Source organism: Apus apus, chromosome Z, assembly GCF_020740795.1.
Source record: "Apus apus isolate bApuApu2 chromosome Z, bApuApu2.pri.cur, whole genome shotgun sequence".
Lineage (NCBI taxonomy): Eukaryota > Metazoa > Chordata > Aves > Apodiformes > Apodidae > Apus > Apus apus.
Window position 1 is genome coordinate 54437252 of NC_067312.1, and position 21515 is coordinate 54458766.

The window sequence follows — 21515 nt, forward strand, 5'->3', positions numbered from 1 at the left end:
CTGTGGACCTCTTTCTCAAGGGGACTTAATGGCCTGAAAATCCAATCTCCTTTTTGCAGTAGGCAACAGTAAATATTTATGTATATAGTATGTGTGTGTATGCATATATTTATACATATGGCATATGCGTATGTTGAGCAAGTATCACCTACAAAATCTCCAGAAGAGAGATGGGAAGAAAGTATTTTCTGTATTTTGGGGATACCCCCCAATTCTGGAATTTAAGCCTTTTCTGCTGACATAGAATCAGGGTTGCTTCATCATTTCATTCTCATCTTGTTTTCAAGACTAGCATTTTTTGCCTTGCTATCTGTCTTGCATATGCAAGAATTTAAATAACCTTTTGGGGAGGGAACTACAACAATGGACTGATAATTCAGTGCCACTTCATGTTGTGAACCAGCTTTGATCTTTGATGGCTCCTCTCTTTTCTTCCTATTCACTGTGGTGTTGCTTGAAGTAACTCTTTATATGGACCAGAAAAAAAATCATAGAATCATTTAAGTTAAAAAAGATCTTTAAGGTCAATGAATCCAACTGTTAATGCAGCTCTGCCAAGTCCACCACTAAACCATGTTCCCTAAACAACGCAGCTACGTGTCTTTTAAATACATCCAGGGGTGGTGACTCGGCCACTTCCCTCGGCTGCCTGCTTCAGTGTCTGACAAGCCTTGTGGCTCGAGGCCATTTCCTCTTATTCTGTTGCTTGTTACTAGGGAGAAGAGACAAGCCCCCATCCCCCTCTAACGTCCTTTCAGGCAGTTGTAGAAGGTGATTAGGTCTCCCCTCAGCCTCCTTTTTTCCAGACTGAACACCCCAAGTTCCCTCAGCCTCTGCTCATAGGACTTGATCTCCAGACCCTTCACCAGCTTTGTTGCCCCTCTCTGGACTCACTCCAGCACCTCCATGTCTTTCTTGTGGTGAGAAATGAACACAAGATTTGGGGTGCAACCTCATAAGTGCTGAGTACAGAGTGACAGTCACTTCCCTGTTCCTGCTGGCCACACTGTTCCTGATACAAGCCAGGAAGCTGTTGGCCTTCTTGGCCACCTCGACACAGTTCTGGCTCATGTTCATCTTGCTGTCAACCAGCACCCTCAGGTCCTTTGGGCAGCTTTCCATCCACTCTTCCCCGAGCCAGTAGCATTACCTGTGGTTGTGACAAAAATGCAGGACCCAGCGGTTGGCTTTATTGAACCTCATACAATTGGCCTTGGCCCATCAATCCAGCCTGTCCAGGTCCTTCTGCAGAGCCTTCCTACCTTCAAGCAGATGAATACTGCTGCCCAGCTTGGTGTCATCTATAAACTTACTGAGGGTGCACTCAATCCCCTCATCTAGATCATCATAAAGCTATTAAAGAGAACTAGCCCCAACATAGACCCCCAGGGAACTCCACTTTTTACTGCCTGCCAACTGGATTTAACTCTATTCAGCACCAGTCTTTGGTCCTGGCCATCCAGCCAGTGAAGAGTGCACTCATCCAAGCCATGATCTGCCAGTTTATCCAGGAGAATGCTATGGGCAATGGTGTCAAAGGTTTTACTAAGTCCAGGTAAACAACATTCACATCCAAAAAGTGTCATAGAAGGAGATCAGGTTAGTCAACCAGGACCTGCCTTTCATGAGCTCATGTTGACTGGGCCTGATCACCTTGTCTTGCATGTATCATGTGATGGCACTCAAGATTGTCTTCTCCATAACCTTCCATAACCAAGGTCAGACTAACAGGCCTGTAGTTCCCTGGATCCTCCTTCCAACCCTTCTTGCAGAAGGGTGTCATATATACTAACCTCCAGTCAACTGGGACCTCCCTGCTTAGCCAGGACTGCTCCTGCACCTTTAAGAGTTCTTTCTTGAAGAGTGTCCGGCCTTCCTGGGCTCCTTTGCCCTTTAGAACTTCCTCCCAAGGTACTTATCGGTCCCATATAGAGACCCTCCATAAGTCCCAGGTAGAAGTTCTGCTGAGCTCCCTCCTTACTTCTCAAAAAAATTGAAAATTCTATCATATCCTGATTGCTATGCCCAAAACATCCTCCAGCCATCACATCACCCACAAGACCTTGTCTGTTTGCATACAGCAGGTCCAGCAGGATGTTCACCCTTGCTGGCTCCCTCACCAGCTGTGTCAGGAAGTTTTCTTCAACACAACCCAGAAACCTCCTAGATGTTTCCTCTCTGTTATATTGTTTTTCCAGCAGACATCTGGTAAGTTGAAGTTCCCCACAACTAAAATGGCTAGTGATCGTGAGCCTTCTCCCCGTTGCTTACAGAATATTTCATGTGCCTCTTCATCCTGGTTGGGTGGTCTATAACATACTCCCATTATATCTGTATTGTTGGCCTTGCCCCTCATTCTTACCCATAAATACTCAACCTTTTCATCACCATCATCAAGCTCTGGATAGTCAAAATGCTCCCTAACACGCAGGGCTACCGCACCACCTCTCCTTCCTTGCCTATCCCTTCTGAAGAGTTAGTAGCCATCCATTGCACCACTCCAGTTGTGTTTCTGATATTTCTGTGATTGCAACTAATTAATAATTAGGTGCTGCATTATGGCTTCCATCCAGTTTGTTGCCCATGCAGATGCACTTTGGTTGGACTATTGGTCCAGCCACCTCTTTGGGGGAAGAAGTCCTGATTCCTATGTGACTGTTCCCAGGTGCTTCTGAGGTTTCTGACACATCAATTACCCCTGTGTCTTTGCTTCCCCATGGGTCTCCATCCCTCCCCCACTGAGACAGCAAACCGAAGGAGCTCACTAGCACACCTTCCCTCAGACACTGGCAGCTGCCCACAGCCTTATCTCTAACCAGCCTGGTTTTATCACTTTCCCTCTTCAAACCTACTTTCAAGCCCTTTCACTGAGACTGCTAACTTCTTCACAAAGATCATTTTCCCCCTGGAGAGAGATGCACCCCATCTGTGACCAGCAGGTCTGGTGTCACGTAGACTGACCGATGATTGAATATTAGGAAAAATTTCTTCACAGAGAGAGTGGTGAGGCATTCGGACAGGCTACCCAGGGACGTGGTGGAGACACCATCTGTGTGGGTGTTAAAAAACGGGTGGACATGGTGTTTTGGGAGATGGGATTAGTGGTTAGTGGTTTTAGGGCGGATGGTTGGACTTGATGATCTTGAAAGTCTTTCCAACCTTGATGATTCTATGATCAAAAAGCCTGAAATCCTGCCAGCGACATCAGGCTTGGAGCCAGATATTTATCTGCTGTCTCTTACCGTTTCTTCCCTCATAATCCCCTGAAACTCTAAGGATGGAGAACATTGCTTGTTCTCCTGATCCCTTAGCCAGTCATCTCAAGGCTCTGAAGTCTTTCCTGATTGCCCTCAGACTCTTGTTGCAACTTCATTGCTGCCTACCTGAAAAATCAAGAGTGGTTAATAACCCAAGGGCCATTCCAAAGTAAGTTTTCTGCATGTCTTAAATCCAGGCCCCAGGGAGGCAGCAACTTCCCTAAGAAGTGGGTCCAGCGTGCATATGGGCAGACTCCCTTCCCTAGGAAGCCTCCTGTGACAACGACCCATCTTTTTTCTTTGTGAAAGCAGTTTTAACACAGGACATAGGGCTGACTTAACGCTGGTGACACTTCCAGGCTGGATAAACCTTTGTCTTTGTCATTGTCTCGTTCCTCTCACAGAGCCTCATACCTGTGCCAGGGGACCCAGGAAGGTGGGTTGGTCATGGACGAAAGATGCCTGCTGCACCAAGCAGGAACTTAGCTGCTGTTGTCTTTATCCCTTAAGTCACTGTGTTCAGTCAGATAGAGAGAGGATGAGGAATCCTCCGTATCCTGAGTCCTGTCTGCTTGACAGGCCTGTCTATGGAAAGGCAGGTTTCAATGCCAGTCATCTGTCTCAGTCTTGCACTTCCTGATACTTCTCAACCTACTTGCCTCCTCCCAGGGCTCTGTCACTAAGGAAAGGAGTTCTTCTACTTGGACAAAATGTTAATCAATGAGTGAATGAATGAACTGAAAATTTACAGAGAAAGTAGATCTTAAAATGGTTTTGTATAAATCAAATTAAATCAAATTAAATTCCATACCTCTAAGTCTTTTTTTATGTTCTTAGTATTTTGATTACAGAGCCTTCTAGGAAACACTTAGAATCTTTGGTGTGGCAATCAGAGAAGTATCAGGATAATATGAATTCTCTTTTGCTTGTTGGTAAGGATTTCTAGTTGATAATCAATTTTTTATTCGTATTGATATTGATATTGAAGAGGTCCATGCATATGCAGAAAATATAGCAAAAAATAACTTATATATTATAGAGCCTGTATTTTGAGCCACTGGAGTTTATCCAATTAATGTAACCCTCTGATTCTTTTAGTCCATATAGGAAATTATAGTTTGGCACCTTAGAAGTTGATGTGTCTTGTATCCTTCTATGGAGCCAACTTAAATGAAGTCAGAGTTTTGTGTCATTATGAAAATGTTCAGCTACTACTAAATATATTCAGTAACTGTGGTAACTGAAATTTGGTAATCTGTTGATGTCTTTTCTGTGTGCTGTTTTTCCTCAAATAATGTTTCAAGATGTGTATCAATAGAAAAATACTGTTAATGGAAAATAATATTGTAACTTGACAAGAGCAGAGTTCATGTTAGGAAGCAAAATATACAAAACCAGGTAATTTCTGGCAGCACCAAAATACTCATTACCATTGTTTGTTCATTTAATTTTATTTGCCTTCATTTTACAAGTCTCAAGATTAAGTTATTTATATTGGCTTCTTATGTACTACATAATTAATTTGTACATTCATTTATACTTGCAAATAATGTATGATAGGCTCATTACTATTTAAGTTATTTATATTTTCAGGTAAGGATTATGTTAATTCTTTGTAGGCATGACAAGTAAATCCACAGATAATGAAAAAATAATTTGTAACTTTAGTTATTATTAGATTAAAAAAAAAATTGTCCCCCCCCCCCCGACTTATCTCCTGAGTAAGTAAAAAACATACTAGCTTTGATAACACTAACTGCTTTACTTTTAAGTCTACTTGTTGCCAGTGAATTACAAATGGAAGTATAAAGAATTGATACATGTAGTATGTCATCAGTTCTCAGGAGCTTTCATTTACAAAATGACATTCTGTTTTGATGTTTCTAGTTTAATAATATTATATGTTCATTTCTGTTTTTCTAGAGCATCAGACTGTTAAACTTGCGTATCAGCATCATTCCCTTACAGATCTGAAGGAAATGCTGCCAGTTGTGTTAGAAGCACCAATGCTTAGCTCACTGGAGGAGGAGGGCTGGTGGCTTCATTTGGGATTAAATCCAGTCTCCATAGAGACTTTGGAGCACTTAAATGTGGATGCCAGTAATGCAAATAATTTGCTTCCAACAGAAGTAGAAACATTCCCAAAATTTACATCAGATCAGTTAGAAAGTAAGTATCTTCTTTTTAACAAAAAGTGATTAAGGGACAAAGAGAGATACTTTAACAGAGACTCACAGAATGACAGTTATGTATCTCCAAAAAGGAATGAGATGGAATATTTTCATTCTCAAGAACAGAATATTTTATAGCGCTATGAAGTAGCAACACTATTATGATTGTTTACTTTCACACATTTAGAACATGTTGTAGGAACAAAAGTGTTTAAGTACACAAAGTTGTCTTTTCTGTTAATGTGCAGATGAAAAGTAGCCTCCACCAGCCACATGATTTTTTAATAAAGTGGTTTCACACAGGAGAATTTATTAACAATGAGTAATTTTGCATTGGAAAATTTTAATTAAGCAGATATTCACATAGTCCTATCTGCAGAAGGTCATTGGGGAGAATATGTTACAGTGAAAACTCTTTATTTTGTGATGCTACTCAGAGGGTTTTTTATGCTGTCTGTGGTTTCAAATGTGAACTGCTCATAAACTTTAGAATTTCCCATGGAACTATGCATACTTGTAATTGAACTTCAACAGAAAATGCAAAGTTAATTAGCTTTTATTGTATACTTGTGGCCTGATTGCAAGGCACCAGTTGTGGTTGTAGAACTCCAACGTTTGACAGTAGCGTGATTTTGAACCAAATAGGCACTGCTCATGAAAGAATGTTTTCACTTAGTTGCTTTTTACATACCACAAAGTGTTTAGTTACTGTGTTTAACAGGGATGTGCAGAAGAAACACAAAAAGTTGGAGTGCTAGTGAGGCATATCTTTAGAGGGGGCTAACTGCATGCCTTACTACATCTTATTTTTTTCCTTTTTCTCTTAAAAAGACAAACAAACAAAAACAAACAAAAAAATTGTTAATCTTTTATTCTTTCTTCCTAATGCAATGTGTGTCATCCCACTTCCTAGAAGTCTTAACACCAGTAAGCACCATGCAGATAGTGAACATTTCTCCAAACAGCAGTAACATGGGCTTTGTTTTCTCAACATTGTACATTATTACTTAGGGCTAATCAGTACAAATTCTATAAAAGCAGATTCTAATGATCTGGAACGGCAGAAAGAAGAAATTAAAAAATGTATTCTCTGTAATTATCCAAAACTGTTCATTCCAACCAGGAGGGAGAAAAGAAGAACAGCTGTTTTGCAGCAGAGAAATTAAATTTTGTTTTTCAGATTGGCTTGAAGAGAATCATTCCGTAACAAACCAGGAGCAGCTTTCTGCTGAAAGGCATCAGCCGGAGAAAGTAATTAATCTTGACACATCACCACATACTCAAAGGCATCACCTTGCCCTGCAAATGAGAGCTGCACCATCCGCCAAAATTCACAGTATAAATAGATCTGTAGAAGAGCTTACTGGAGGAAGTATAAAAAAAAATAAGGTGGAAGAGGCAATTTATTTTTTAAACCAAGAAAAGAAAACCCCCAGATCATCTGAATCTGTCAGCTGTGAAGATGTATCATTTAAACAAGATGACTCAACAAGCTATCAAAAGCCGGCATCTTTTGCACTTGCTACAAAATGGTACGATGATTCTGATCTGAGCAACTTTATCATGCTGAGATCTAAACATACACTGACCCAAAGAGAGGAGGAATATGATGTAGATAGTCCTGAAGAAGGTACGTGAAGCATTTTATTCTGTTTTTTTCAGGTTTAATTCTGCTTTCTTCTACCAGTTGCAATACATGCAAGTTCATGCTAGCTGATTTCTCAGAAAAAAAATCCTTTTAAGTGTATTGTAATGTGTTAGTGATCTTTAATGTAGCTGAATTTTCAGTTAAGAATCTTGCCTTTTATTTTTTCCTTTAGATATGTTAGGGGATTTTCTTTGTTTTCTTTGGAGAAGGTGCCTTGTTGTGAGTTTTCTGGTGGTGGAAGTAATTTTTAATAAAATAAATATATGACTTTATTCCTATTCTTACAAAGTAACTCTAAATGGTACTTAGTACAGAGGATCTCTCAATTTATTTTGAATCAGATATCCTGGCCTCTTTGGAGAAACAGCAGTTAATCAATTGTTGTCATAGAATCATAAAATGGATTGAGTTGGAAAGGACCTTAATTATCATCGAGTTCCAAACTCCCTGCATAATACCACAAGATCAGGTTGCTCAAACCCCCATCCAACCTGGCCTTGAACACTTTCAGGGATGGAGCTTCCACAGCTTCTCTGCATAACGTGTTCCAGCATCTCACAACCCTCACAGTGAAGAATTTTTTCCTAATGTCTAATGTAAAAGTCTTTCAGTTTGAAACATTCGCCTTTTGTCCTATCACTACAAACCCTTGTAAAAAGACCCTCCCCAGCTTTCCTGTATCCCCTTCAGGTACTGGAAGGCCACCATAAGTTCTTGCTGGACCCTTCTCTTCTCCAGGCTGAACAACCGCAACTCTCTCAGTCTGTCTTCATAGCAGAGGTGCTCCAGCGCTCGGATCATCTTTGTGGCCCTCCTCTGGACTTGCTCCGACAGGTCCATGTCCTTCTTATGTTGAGGACTCCAGAACTGAACACAGTACTCCAGGTCAGATATAATGAGAGTGGAGTAGAAGCAGAGTATCACCTCCCTTGACCTGCTGGCCATGCTCCCTTTAATGCAGCCCAGTATATGGTTGACTTTGTGGGCTGAAAGTGCACATTGCTGACTCATGCTAAGCTTCTTATCAACCAACACCCCCAAGTCTCCTTGGGACTGTTCTCTATCCATTCTCCACCCAGCCTGCATTTGTGCTTGGGATTGCCTGACCCAAGTACAGATCCTTCTACTTGGCTTTATTGAACTTCATGCAGTTTGTATAAGCCCTCCTCTGAAGCCTGTCAGGGTCACACTGGATGGCATCTCTTCCCTTCAGTGTGTCAACATCACTAAACAGTTCAGTGTCATATGCAAACTTGCTGAAGGTGCATCAATCCCACTGTCCATGTCTCTGACGAAGATGTTAAACAAAACTTGTCCCACTGGTCTCCACTTGGACATTGAGCCATTGACCACAACTCTTTGAGTGTGACCATCCAGCTAATTCCTTATCCACTGAGTGGTCCACCCATCATGTTCACATTTCTCCAATTTAGAGGCAAGGATGTTGTGTGGGACAGTGTCAAATGTTTTGCACAAGTCCAGGTAGATGATGTCAGTCACTCCTCCCTTATCCACCAATGCTCTGACCCCATTGTACATGGCCACCAAACTAGTCAAGCAGGATTTGCCCCTAGTGAAGTCATGTTGGATGTCACTTGTCACCTTCTTATTTTCCATGTACCTTAGCAGAGTTTCCAGGAGGATCTGCTCCATGATCTTGTTGGACACAGAGGTGAGACTGACTGGCCTGTAGTTCCCTGGGCCTTCTTTCCTTCCCTTTTTGAAAACGGGGTTATATTTCCCCTTTCCCAGTCAGTGGGAAGTTCACTGAACTGCCAGGACTTTTCAAATATGATGAGTAATGTCTTAGCAGCTTCATCTGCCAGTTCGCTCAGGACCTGTGGATGTAGCCCATCAGGACCCCTGGACTTGTGCACTTTCAGGTCTTTAGATAGTCTCAAACCTGATATACCCCTACTGTGAGTGACTCTTCCTTCTTCCTGTCCCTCAGGTGACAAAGGGTCCTAGGGCAGGAGTTAGCAGGGCTCACTCACAGATTTAAACTAGATTTGAAGTGGGAGGGGATTTGAACTAGTGGGGAATTGTTCTAGTATTTATGAAGACCAGAAGGCCTCCTGCCACCCAAGGGTGCCAGCAGCATGCTCAGCTTGCTCCCTGAAATGCCTGCACACCAATGCATTCAGCATGGGGAATAAACAGGAGGAGATAGAGTCTGCATGAGCTCTAAGGGTTATGATCTGGTGGCAATTACAGAGACATGGTGGGACAGCTCACATGCCTGGAATGTGGTCATGGATGGCTCAGCCCTCAGTTCAAGAAGGACAGGGAACTGCTTGAAAGAGTCCAACACGGAGCTGGGATGAAGGGAGTGGAACATCTCCCTTATGAGGAAAGGTTGAGGGATCTCTTTAGCTTGGAGGAGACTGAGGGGTGACTTCATCAATGTTTACAAATATGTTAACGGTCAGTGTCAGGAGGACAGAGCCAGCCTTTTTTCACTGATGTCTGGTGATAGGACAAGGGGCAATGGGTGCAAACTGGAACATAGGAGGTTCCATGTAAATATCAAAAAAACTTCTTTACTGTGAGAGTGACAGAGCACTGGAGCAGGCTGCCCAGAGAGGTTGTGGAGTCTCCTTCCCTGGAGATATTCAAAACCTGCCTGGACACGTTCCTGTATGATCTAGGGGATCCTGCTCTGTCAGGGGGGTTGGACTGGATGATCTTTTGAGACCCCTTCCAACCCCTAAGATTCTGTGATTCTCCTGGGAGCCTTTGCCTTCTTCGGTGGTGTCACCTGAGCCCTTGTGAGTGAAGACTGAGACAAAAAAGTTGTTGAGTACCTCAGCCTTCTCCATTTCCCAAATAACCCATATCTCCAGATCTCCCATTTCCTTCAGGAGGAGCCCACATTTTCCCTACTCTTCCTTTTATCACCAACATACCTATAGAAGCTTTTCTGATTACCCTTGATGTCCCTGGCCATATTTAATTCTATCAGGGCTTTTAACTTTCCTTACCTGATCCCTGGTTGCTCAGACAATTTTTCTGTATTCCTTCCAGTCTACTTGTCCTTGCTATCAAATAGTTATTATTGATATTCCTACTTTTGTGGAACCAATGTAGCCTACACAACAAACAAGAGTCAAAGTTCTCTGAAAAGAACCATTTGAGGCAGTTACCATGGTGCAAACCCCATCAAGCAATGAGGCAGAACAGGTGTTAGGGAAAACAGAAAGTTGTTGCTAGCCCTGTTCTTGTTGATAACAATGCTTATAAAAAAATGTCAGGCTATGTGTTGAACATTGCAGAACTGCAAAATAACAGAAATAGAAAAGAAGCATAAGAAAATCCTTATTTGTTTAAAAATTAAATATTTGTGACACAAAATAGTGATAGACATTGACATACTTCCAGATTCACTTTTCAGGATAAAGTTGTATTAAAAGGGAATATATTTTCGCTTTTTGGACATGTATGGCAGAATTTTGACAATAGCTTTGATCTGTGTTTCTTTTATATATCCTAGCATTTTAATAAATAAATAAATAAATAAATAACATCAAAACTTTCAGCAGTATTTCCTACAGAATAGAATTGGGGTATTTACTTAGTTGCAAGACTATGTAATCTTGTGGAGGAAATTATTTCTTGGTAGAATTGATACAGACACTGGTAGACATGCTTTAAAACACGCCCGTGGCCTCAGAAATCAACAATTCCAGTTTTAAAAGTAGGACGTCAAGGCTCCTGAACTGAAGTTTTATGCTACCATCTAGTGAACCCTTACTAGAACTGCATCTCCTAACAACCCAGATTTATTGAATGACAAGCTGTTAGATGCAGAGGTTTAAGTTAAATGCAATTTAGAAAATGTTGACAGGCAGACCCCAGTACCGTTGTGCCTGATATCTAGAGAACCCAATAAATGATATAGTTCTTATGGCATTTATGTAGAAATTTTCTAAATTACTGGATACTTTTTATAATAACTAAAAGTTTTTATTAAGAATAATTGTAAATTTAACTGAAAAATTTAACTGAAATCAATAAATATCAGCACTTCTTGTAGGGCTCTTTCTATATTGGCTTCTTTTTTGGCTTCTTTTTTAAAGATGTAGTTGTGTAGAAATAGTTCATGGATCCAATTTTGAACTCTATAGCTTTTCAAAATTAGGGAAGTTTTTTTATCTTAACTAGGAAAAAAAAATTTTTTTCTTCCTGTCTCTGTATGATCAGTTTGTTTTCTGAGGAAATTTTAATTCTTAACTAGAAAAAATGGGGCATATTTAGGATATGCGTATTCTGCCAGAACCCCAGTCAGAAATAAAGGGGTACAGCTGCCAAAGGAAGCTTTGTGGACAGAAGCTGTAGCTCATACATCAGTGTTTATAAAGAAGAAGGAGAGGAAACTTGGAAATTGTAACAAATTGCAGAAGATAGCTATAAAACATAAGAAAAAGTTCTTTTCAATACATACATTTTTTTTCTTTTTTTTTTTTCTTTTTTTTCTGCCACTTGCAGCTTCCATGGTTTTTTTGGTCACTTACAGTATCTAGCCTTTCCTACTCACACAAGATACTTTTAGTAGTTTGAGCTGCTTCTATTCAGCAGCATCTTTCCTCACATGCTTGGTTTTTCTTCCATATAAAGGCATATGACTTTTTCCTATGAAGCTCTGTTATTGAGCTATAGTACCACGAGCTCCTTAATTTTCCCAGCTCTGTATTTCTGCCCTAAGGAAGAGGAACCTTATAAAATTGGGCCTCTTGGGCAGTGAAGACTGACAGTGCCTCATGTCTCTCTCTCTCTTGAGGCTTTTTTCCATCTATATGAACCCATGAAAAGAATAAAGAAGTTCATTAAAAAAAAATCTTATGTCATAGAAGCTACTTAATTTAAAAATATTTTTGCATGTAGTGTAATTTACGGAACAGTTTTCATCTTCAGTGAGCCAGTTTTGTGATATTGTATCTAAATGTTCATTTTGGCTTAACGATTTAGTGCTACAATCTGAAGAACAGCTTATGCATATTCACAAAGAGGACAGTTCTGTTTGTGAGACTGTAAGAACAGAGGAAAAAGAACAAGAGAATGAGGGCAGTGTCACAGTTGATGTTCAAGCATCAGGTATGTTATCTTCGGATATGCTTTATTCTGTATACATTTGAAATATAATTTTGTATTAAATAGTACTACTTAGACAAATGTGTATATTACCAGACTTAGTCATAGTCATAGAGTTGTAGTCATCAGGGTTGGAAGGGACCTCTGAAGATCATCTAGTCCAACCCCTGTCATAGAGCAGGATCACCTGCAGTAGATTACTCAGGAATGTGTCCAGACAGGTTTTTAATTATTCCAGAGAAGACAACTCCAAAACCTCTCTGGGAAGCCTGTTCCAGTGCTCTGTTACCCTCAGAGTAAGGAAGTTTTTCCTTATATTTAATTTGAACTTCCTATGCTCCAGATTGTGCCCATTTCCCCTTGTCCTGTCATTGGATACCGTGGAAAAGAGACTGGACCCATCATCCTGACTGCCCCTCTAGATATTTATAAGTATTTATGAGATCCCCCCTCAGTCTTCTCTTCTCCAGGCTGAACAGCCCCCAGCTCCCTCAGCCTTTCCTCATATGGCAGATGCTCCATTCCTCTAATCATCTTTGTGGCCCTGCACTGGACTCTTTCCAGTAGTTGCTTATCCTTTATGAAATAAAGAGCCCAGACTGGACACAGTATTCAGATGTGGCCTCACCAAGGCAGAGCAGAGGGGCAGGGTAACATCTTTCAACCTATTGGCCACACTCTTCTTAATGCACCCCAGGATGGCATTGGCCTTCTTGGCCATGAGGGCACCTTGTTGGCTCATGGCTAGCCTGTTGTCCAGGACCCTGGGTACCTTCTCCCCAGAGCTGCTCTCTAGCAGGTCAGCCCCCAATCTGTACTGATACATGGGGTCGTTCCTCCCCACATGCAAGACTTTACACTCACCCTTGTTGAATTTCATCAAGTCTGTCCCTGCCCAGCTCTCCAGCCTGTCCATGTCACGCTGGATGGCAGCACAGCCCTGTGGTGTGTCAGCCGCACCTCCCACGTCGGTTCATCAGTGAACTGGCTGAGGAGAGTCTCTGCCACATTTATTCCAAATAGATGGATATTTATTTTGATACAAGTGAGAGAGCAGGATATGGATTTCTGTCTTAAGACTAAAGCCAATTGCATGCAAACTAAAAACCTGTATCTGATCTAAAGCAGTGGACATGAAATATCTTCATGCCATTCAGTTCCCTGAAGTTGTTATTCTGCATTTTTTTCTTTTTCACTTTATGAAAAGCATGGAATAACATTATCATCTCTGACAATCAGCTTAATTTTACCACCCAGGAGGCATCCTGGCAAGCAACTGTTTTTCTACTAATGTTACAGTTTTCATGCAGATGTCGAAATTGTTCATGTTTTGCTAGGTCTTTTGAATATTCTTGTCCTGTACTAGTATATCGAACCAGAATTTATTATTACATCTTGTTTATTTTGCTGTCCAGAAAGCCAATGGCAGGCATACTGCCTCTTGGAAGAAGGAGCCACGCCTGTTCTAAAAGATATGACACATTTGGGTGTACTTGCTTCTGTAAATTGGAGCTTTGACAACGTTAAATTTGACGATACAAGGTTTTTCTTAAAACAGCAAGAGAAAATAATATGCAATCATTTCAATGAAGGTATGTCTTTTTTATTATTATTTTTTTAATACTAATACAAGTTTAATTGGTTCAAGTTGTTTGATAAATTAAAGATAAATCTTTGAGCAGTTTATCTCGTAGAGTAATTGATTTCCTCCTTTGTTTCCAAAAAGAATGTCTCCTAGTTCTTCAGCATTACATTTATTAACCTTCATATTGTAAAAGAAAAAGTATTCTAATCAAATTTCATTTTAAAATATGTTAGGCACACTTCAAAAGTACTACTTATGCTTCAAACAATATTTAAATTATTTTTTCATGCTAGATTTTTAAAATTAATAACAGTCTGTGTGCTTTTGTTCTTTCTTTCCTTTTAGTAGCATAGTTTTTCACACCTGTATGATCCAAAATGCTAAGTCTATCTTAGAAATGAGAATAAAATAACACATATTAATTTGCTTTCTTTCTGACTTCATTTCCCTCCTATGTGGTATGTGAAAACCCTGTAGAACCAGAAAAAAGGAAACAAAAATCAGCAAAATTAGTGACCTCTTATGAAGATTTTTGGCTATAGATAAAAAGCAGGTCAGGAAACCTCACAGCAAAATTCAGGTTGTGTTTGAGGAAGATTTAGAAAGCTATTGGATATTTTGGATTATATTTTGAGTTTTACTGCTAATAGTTGAGAGCTAGTTGTAAGTATAACATTGCAGGCTGTCTACTGCCTGCCATTTTTTTTGTATTATGTCACAAATTATGCAATAAACTTCAGGTATCTAAACCTTATTGCTTTTTATGCTGAATCTATTTTTCTCAAAAGAAAATGGGGGATAATGAAATTACAAATTAAATAGAAAACAAACAAAAAAATTGTTAGTAGCATCTCCAGAATGACAACATTTGATCCCTTGTTATACAGAAATAACCATTGAACACAAAGTTGACCTATGAAATAAGTTAGTCTTTGAATTATGGCTCAGGGAAAACAGTAAAAAATTTTGCATTTTGTATAAAACACTGAAAATAGGTGATTTAGCTACTCTTGTCTGCTCTGAATAGACAGAGAAGTGCAAGATGTGTCTTGCATTTGGTCCCCAACTAAAGGAGCAAAAAGAATCAGTAGAAACATAGAAATGAGGAAGACTTAAACACATACAATCCATGCCTAATGAGTATTTATCGGACTGTTACAGGAGATTTCAAAACCTCCCTGGTAATTTTCTTCACTCTTTTATTGCCTTCCTAGTTCTGTGTAGTTTCACAATATTTAAGCTTTACTCCAGAGTATGCTGATTCATTTTTCTCTTTAATCCCTCCCTCTGGAGATCATCAATCCATCACCTTGTTGAAAAGATTCTGTGAAAAGCTCAGTCTGAAGTTATCACCACTTTAAAATTGCATTGATCAGCGCATAATCTGTCATTTTGATTGGAAAGAGTTCTGAAAAGTTTGGGAAATTATGTTCAAGTTACAGTGCTGTTGAAAAATGTAGTGATTTGACTAGTCAGATGAAGAAATAGTAATGTGAACAGCTGGGCTTGTACAATGGACCAAAAGATAAGAAATTTATCAATTTCTGTGAATATTTAAAGATCGCCTTACTAAAATCAGTAAGGCGGTGTGGATTTTATGGCACACCTTTGGAAACTGTTATCCCCTCCTCAATCACACACCATCTATCCCTGCACACCTTTCAGAAAGTCTTCCCTGTGTGCCACTTGCTCTGAGTCAGATGATGGGAAAAGTTACGCTGTGTTGTAAGCTATTTGCCAAGACCACCAGATCCAACTTTTCAAATTAAGTCTGAGTTGTATTTCATGAAACTTCTGAGCTACCAGGACCTTTTACATTGATTACATATGTATAGTGTGATTTCTCAAATCTTATGGGGACTACATCTTTGTCTTCCATTTGTAAAGGTACAATAGATGAGAAGGAAATCATGCTGTTCAGACATGCTGCTCTGGTGCACCTGCTAGTGACAGTTCGAGATCTTCTTTTAACATGTGGCTTGGACACAGCACTAGGTTAGTATTTAGTGGTGAATAATGATGTCCAGAAACTCAACATGCATATTCTGCAGTCCATTCTTCATGTTTGTAGTCTGTGGTTCTTTGCCATCAGTATCTTCAATATGATATTCAACCCCCTTTGCTCCCTTCTTTCTGTTCCATCATTGGAAATGTATTTGCTGAAATGAATCAAAGCAATCATTGAGCTTTGGTAGTGTATATGCTCAGCTCATGACTTGTATATGTCTGTTTATGTTACTACATGGATTTGCCTCAGAAACATTTATATGAACTTCCATCTACATAATGTATTGTCTTGTTATCTCAGAATCACAAATTATCATTGAAATTTATGTGTGGAAACAGAAACATGCAAAAATGGCAGGTCTTTAGTTGTTTCCAATTCACCTACTGCAAGTGTGGGACAAGTTTCACCTAAAAATATTCTTAAGCTCCTTGGAAATTAGGTACTTAAAACTGAGGACATTTTAAGCAAAATCTGAAATGTTATCTAAAATACAACAAGGCTGGGAGTTTGAACACAGAAGCACTTTTTGAGCTTTTCTGGTCTTATGCTATTGTGATTTGGAATATGAAAATTCATCATTACCCAATTTTTTGCATTAAATGATAATGCCATGTTTATTAAGTTCCCACAGTTGTATCCTGTGAATTTTCAGATAGATCCATAGGAATGGATTCATAAGGAGCTGGAGCTAGCTTTTGAGTGCCCTAGAAAAGTCAGTCTCCTTTCTTTGTAGCAGATAAGTTAGCTTCACGGCTTCTAACTTCAGTTACTCTGAATTACCACTTTGTGGAGGGTGTTTCCTTAAAATGGATGTAAAATGGAAAACATCTACCTTAGGCAGAACTGTGGGAGATGATAGAAATTATTTTGTATTCCCTTAAATACCTCTAGCAACAGAAGAGTAGGAAGAAAAATACAGAATTAATATATAACTAGAATAATTACTAGAATTATTTTCTGAAGTTGCTATAAATAATGTAGGAGAATGGGAGGGAGACAAATGAGCAGTTGTTGTTCCTCTGTTCAGTTGTAGCAAAAGCTATTTCAGAATTACACAGCCCTTGTCCTTCCAAAGCCCAGCTGCACCTCACACAGGAAGCTGCACAAGTAAAAAGATCTGAAAATAACTTAGAAAATTGAGCCAGATATAAAGTAGGCCCTGGAGTCCTCACTGTTGTAGTGATGTTGTGCTGTGCTGTATGATTCATCACATAGTTACAGTAGATTTTTTTTTAATGCATTTTCAAATAACCCTAACATTGTTCACTATTTATATATAAAAGACATCACTTAGAGTCGAGAAATGATTCTGATAAGATGAAAAGCGGTAAAAACACAGGAAAAATAAAGCTTTGGAGAGTGGGAATATAAGTAAAGTTGTTATAAACCATATAGACTAGTTAAATAAAACAGTGCAGGTGGCAGTATCTGCACCTATAGAATGCAATGTTCTGTGATTTTAGGAGGAGTCATATAGCATAATACTGCAGGAGTTACAAAGGCAACTTATGTACCTGATTTGTAGCAATACTGTGCTTTTATATTTTTGAGCCATTAGGTTTTCATAATTTTTGAGCAAGATACCTTCACATTTCTTTTAAATTTATGTGTAAGTGTCTTGTTCAAAAAGTTTAAATTTGTGTGTAGATGAAACACAAACTTAAGCAACTCTCTTTTGACCTTGCAATTACCTCTTTCTTTGCTTTATTAACAGGTTACTTGTCAAAGGCAAAGGATATCTATAAAAACATCTTAGAATCCTGTTTGAATAACATCTGGAGGCAGCTAAAGATTGTACAGTACAGCAGCCAGAAAAAGAATGAAACAAATCCCAAAATAACAGAGCTTCAGTGTCAAATGTTAAATTGGATGCAGAGTCATGGAAAGGAACACAGTGTTAAGGTTAATAATATAAACAATTGCTCTAAGCAAACAGAACTGCTCCAAACTATGTGAATAAATTTGAAACTGTCTTTCAACAAGGGCTGGTTTACAGAAGTCTAGTAATTGCCTTTCCAACTCACAGTCTCTGTTAAATAGGGATAACATAAAGTTTAGGACCTCCATTAGGAGCAGTGCAGGCTTCTGTTTGATCAGATCTCCCCTTGATCAGTCTCCCCATGACTGAAATAAGATGCATATGAGTTGCCAGAGCTCCATCTTGTTGCAGGTGGTTTTGTTTCCCTGGTGAGAGTATCATGTCACATCACTTAATTAAAGCTATACTATAACTTGTTATTTGACGGGCTCGAGTGCAAAGAGAATCACAGCACAAGTCAGGATTGTGTTCTTGTACAGTGTGGCTCCAAGCACTCACACAATGGAGCAGATGGGTTTTGTTCTCCATAGATGACCTCTGCTTGACCCATGTATCAGACACATCTCCTGGTGTTATAATGATATAAGAAGCAAATATCCATAAGGGATAATTGTGGCATGGAGGATAGAGTTGTGGAAGTGATTCAAGTTTTCCAAAGGTGGTTTTTTTCTGGATATGTAAATATTTTGGGTGATAACATGTAGTGCAAAACACCGTTTTCTTCTGCTTTTTTTTTTTTTTTTTTTTCCAGAATACTTATCTACTTACCACATAATGAAACAGAAAGGATAAAATATGTCCTGACTGGAACAAAATTTACACTGCTGAACACACAGCAAAAACCCCTGAATATTCAAGCTTTCTCTCATTTATTTTAACTTCCTTCCATACTTTCTGAAGCTATCTTCTTCTTTTGTTTTTGTTGAGAGTTGCACTAAGAGCTCTGAACATCTTTTGCTTAAACTTTCCTGAGAAGAAAAATATAATAGCTGATTGTACACCCTTTATAATTTAAAATGCAAATGAAACAACCAAAAAAAGTTATGTTGGTTGTCTTGATGTCTGTCCTTCAATAGTCCCTCTAAGCTGATTTCAGCTTAATTTTCTTCTTCTTAGGAGTAACACATTTTGCTTTGTGATGGTAGGATTATGCTGCAGTAGGAGACATATGACAGCTTTGTCATCTTAATGTCAGCTCAGTGACAATTTTGCTTTTCTTCTGAACTCCACTAGATATGATTTTAAAGTTTTTTAACTGTAACTCTCCTAAGTATTTCCTTTCTTGCATCAAATAAACTTAAGGTCATGCACACATACCTATGCAATGTAAGAATATAGATTATTGTATTCACAATTATAAGATTGTTTTCTGTTCTCTAACATTCAGAGGTAGGTTTCAATGAGCTGGAATAGGCTCTGGTTTTAATAAGAAGTAAAGTTTCTATTGAATAAGCCATTTCCTGTCCCATTGCATCACACCAGCAACAGCTAATATGATGTGAAATATGATAATCTGGTTATCCTTTTATTAGCCAGAATTATTATTGATGAAGGATTATAATGGGACATTTTCTTTGTAAGCAAGAGGTCGCTAATGGAATAGAAGAAACTGAACGTTACTCTGTTGTTTTGTTATCATCTGTACTCATTGTTATATAGAACATGACTTAAAATGTCATCTAGGTTGCAACAAGTGTGTAATGAGTACTTTGTTTTATCACTTGTGAAAAAGTAAGTGTGCATTATAAAATGCCATTGTTCAAAACTGCTTTGAAAGGAGTCAGTGGGTTGTCAGGTGGCTGTTCTGTGCATCAGCATAAGGGAAGTAAAAATCTGCCTTAAGCTTGTCAGACTGACTGATATCCAGAAGTTCTTTTCTGACAAGATCTCACAGACTAGTAATACTTACATATATGGAAGTATCTTTTATCCATAAGTCTTAGGAGTTAGACAATACCACGTGCCTTCTTAAAAATCTTGTGTCCACCATGAAAAATTACTATACAATGGCATAAAGGTTCAGAGATTATCCTGCCTGAGTACAGAACAAATCCTTTCTGTGTACATATTCTTCTTTACATACTTGAATTATGTAATGCACGTTCAGTTTCTGTCCACTGAAATACTGGACAAGGTAAACACCTTCTTTGGTAGTAATTCTTTTTAAGACTGTCAGTTTGAAAGATTCTAATCCTTTCAATGTTTTCAACTTAAGCAGTACTTTATGAGTCTCAGAGATAGGCTATTTCTGGCAGGAACACTTCTGTGTAGTACATCTATGGGCAGGAAAATCTTTCCAATTAGTTCAGCAGTATAACTAGTACCTCCCTTCAGTACTTCACAATCTTGCAGGATGAATTTTAGGTATCTTCAGTTTAAGTTTTGCCTCCATACAGATAATTCCTCTAATGTAATAATATGTCTAGATGCTGCTCACCACTGTGGGGAGAGAACCCATATGCCAAAGCTCAAATAGAGATCAAGCCAGCCAGCACTGTGAAGAACAACAAAAAGGGCTTTTTAAAATATGTTAGCAGCAAAAGGAGAATTAGAGGTATCACTGCTCTGTTGATTGATGTGCAAATAGGGATGCAGACAAAGCAAGAGAGCAACCAAGATAGGGAAAGGCCTTGAGAAGATTAGGAGCGGCTGAGGTCACTTGATCTGTTCAGCTTGGAGAAGAGAAGGTTGAGGGGTGCCCTCGTGACAGTCTACAACTTCCTCAAGGGGGGCAGTGGAGCAGGAGGTTCTGATCTTTCTTTGATGACCAGCAATAGGACCTGAGGAAATGGAATGAAGCTGCATCAGAGGAAGTTCAGATTGGATGTTAGGAAAAGGTTCTTCAGTTCTCTAGAGGGTGGTTGGTTGCTGGAAGAGTCTGCTCAGGGAAGTGGTTTTGCCACTAAGCCTGTCAGAATTCAGGGAGCATCTGGGTGATGCTCTTATTCATACAGTTTAGTTTTAGGTACTCCTGTGAGGAGCAGGGAGTTGGGACCCTTTCCAACTTGAGATATTCTATAATTCTATGACTGTCATTCTAGAAAACTCCAAGGTTTCAGTTCTTATCACCTGCTTGGTCAATCTCCTGCTTTCTGTGCAAAGGGGAAAAAAAAAAAAATGCAGGCTGAAGAAAATAAAATAAAATTACAGTACTAGACTTGCTTTTACTTTTTTTCTTCCAGATACTAGTCATAACAAGAATGGACTCTGAAAGAGAAAAAGCAGCCCTCATTCACACTTTATCTGGATTAGAAGGTAAATAGTTATTTTTGCATGTATTTTTTAAAGAAAAACTGGCTGTTATTCTGCGTTTTGCTGCATATTCCCATTTTATGCTTTTGCAGGTGTTTCTACCTTTTGTCCTCATCAGGAACATTTCTATATTCTTCTCTCACAGTTTTCTGTTCCCTAACTCTTCCATCAACCTTTTTTATTTCTTGTAATTTAATTTTCCCCTGATTAAGAGTTCTGGTATGACGTTTTTTGTTGAAAGAGAATGGTAGATCATCTGCCAAGTCAAAGATTTATTTAACAGAACACAAAGGAGATGTGAGCAGCCCATTGCCTAATTATAGTTGCATCTGTTTTCTTGGTCAGATTGTTTCTTTACTTTTAGCTGATTGGTGGTCACAAGTTTTCCTCTACTTGTTAAGAGCAGTTAGAATCTAGAAGTCGCAACTAGGGTCCCTAGCATAAAGTCTTAAATGAGTAGTTAATTACAGATCATTATTTCCCCTGGCCATGTGTTGATGACCTTGTTTGCTAATTTGCTAAATATGTAACCGTAAGCTGTAGCACTCTATTAAACTCAAGGAAAATAAATACTGTTTCCAAATCCCTGCCACCCACTGGTGCAAGCAACACTTCCATCAGTTCATCATTTTACCTGTGATTAAATTTTGTACAAGCTTGTTCAGCACCACAGCTGGTAGAACAAAC

At 39.0% G+C, this 21515-nt stretch overlaps 1 protein-coding gene across 1 annotated transcript in view; it reads left to right on the forward strand.

The window, feature by feature from the left end:
- Window positions 1–21515, forward strand: part of SHOC1 (shortage in chiasmata 1) — a 55037-nt gene that overhangs the window by 19502 nt on the left and 14020 nt on the right. The window contains exons 10-17 of the mRNA XM_051643007.1: window positions 4095–4189; window positions 5181–5426; window positions 6609–7058; window positions 12042–12167; window positions 13580–13756; window positions 15637–15744; window positions 17472–17659; window positions 20759–20831. Of these exons, the coding sequence (XP_051498967.1) occupies window positions 4095–4189; window positions 5181–5426; window positions 6609–7058; window positions 12042–12167; window positions 13580–13756; window positions 15637–15744; window positions 17472–17659; window positions 20759–20831 (1463 nt within the window). The remainder of the gene's footprint in view (window positions 1–4094; window positions 4190–5180; window positions 5427–6608; window positions 7059–12041; window positions 12168–13579; window positions 13757–15636; window positions 15745–17471; window positions 17660–20758; window positions 20832–21515) is intronic.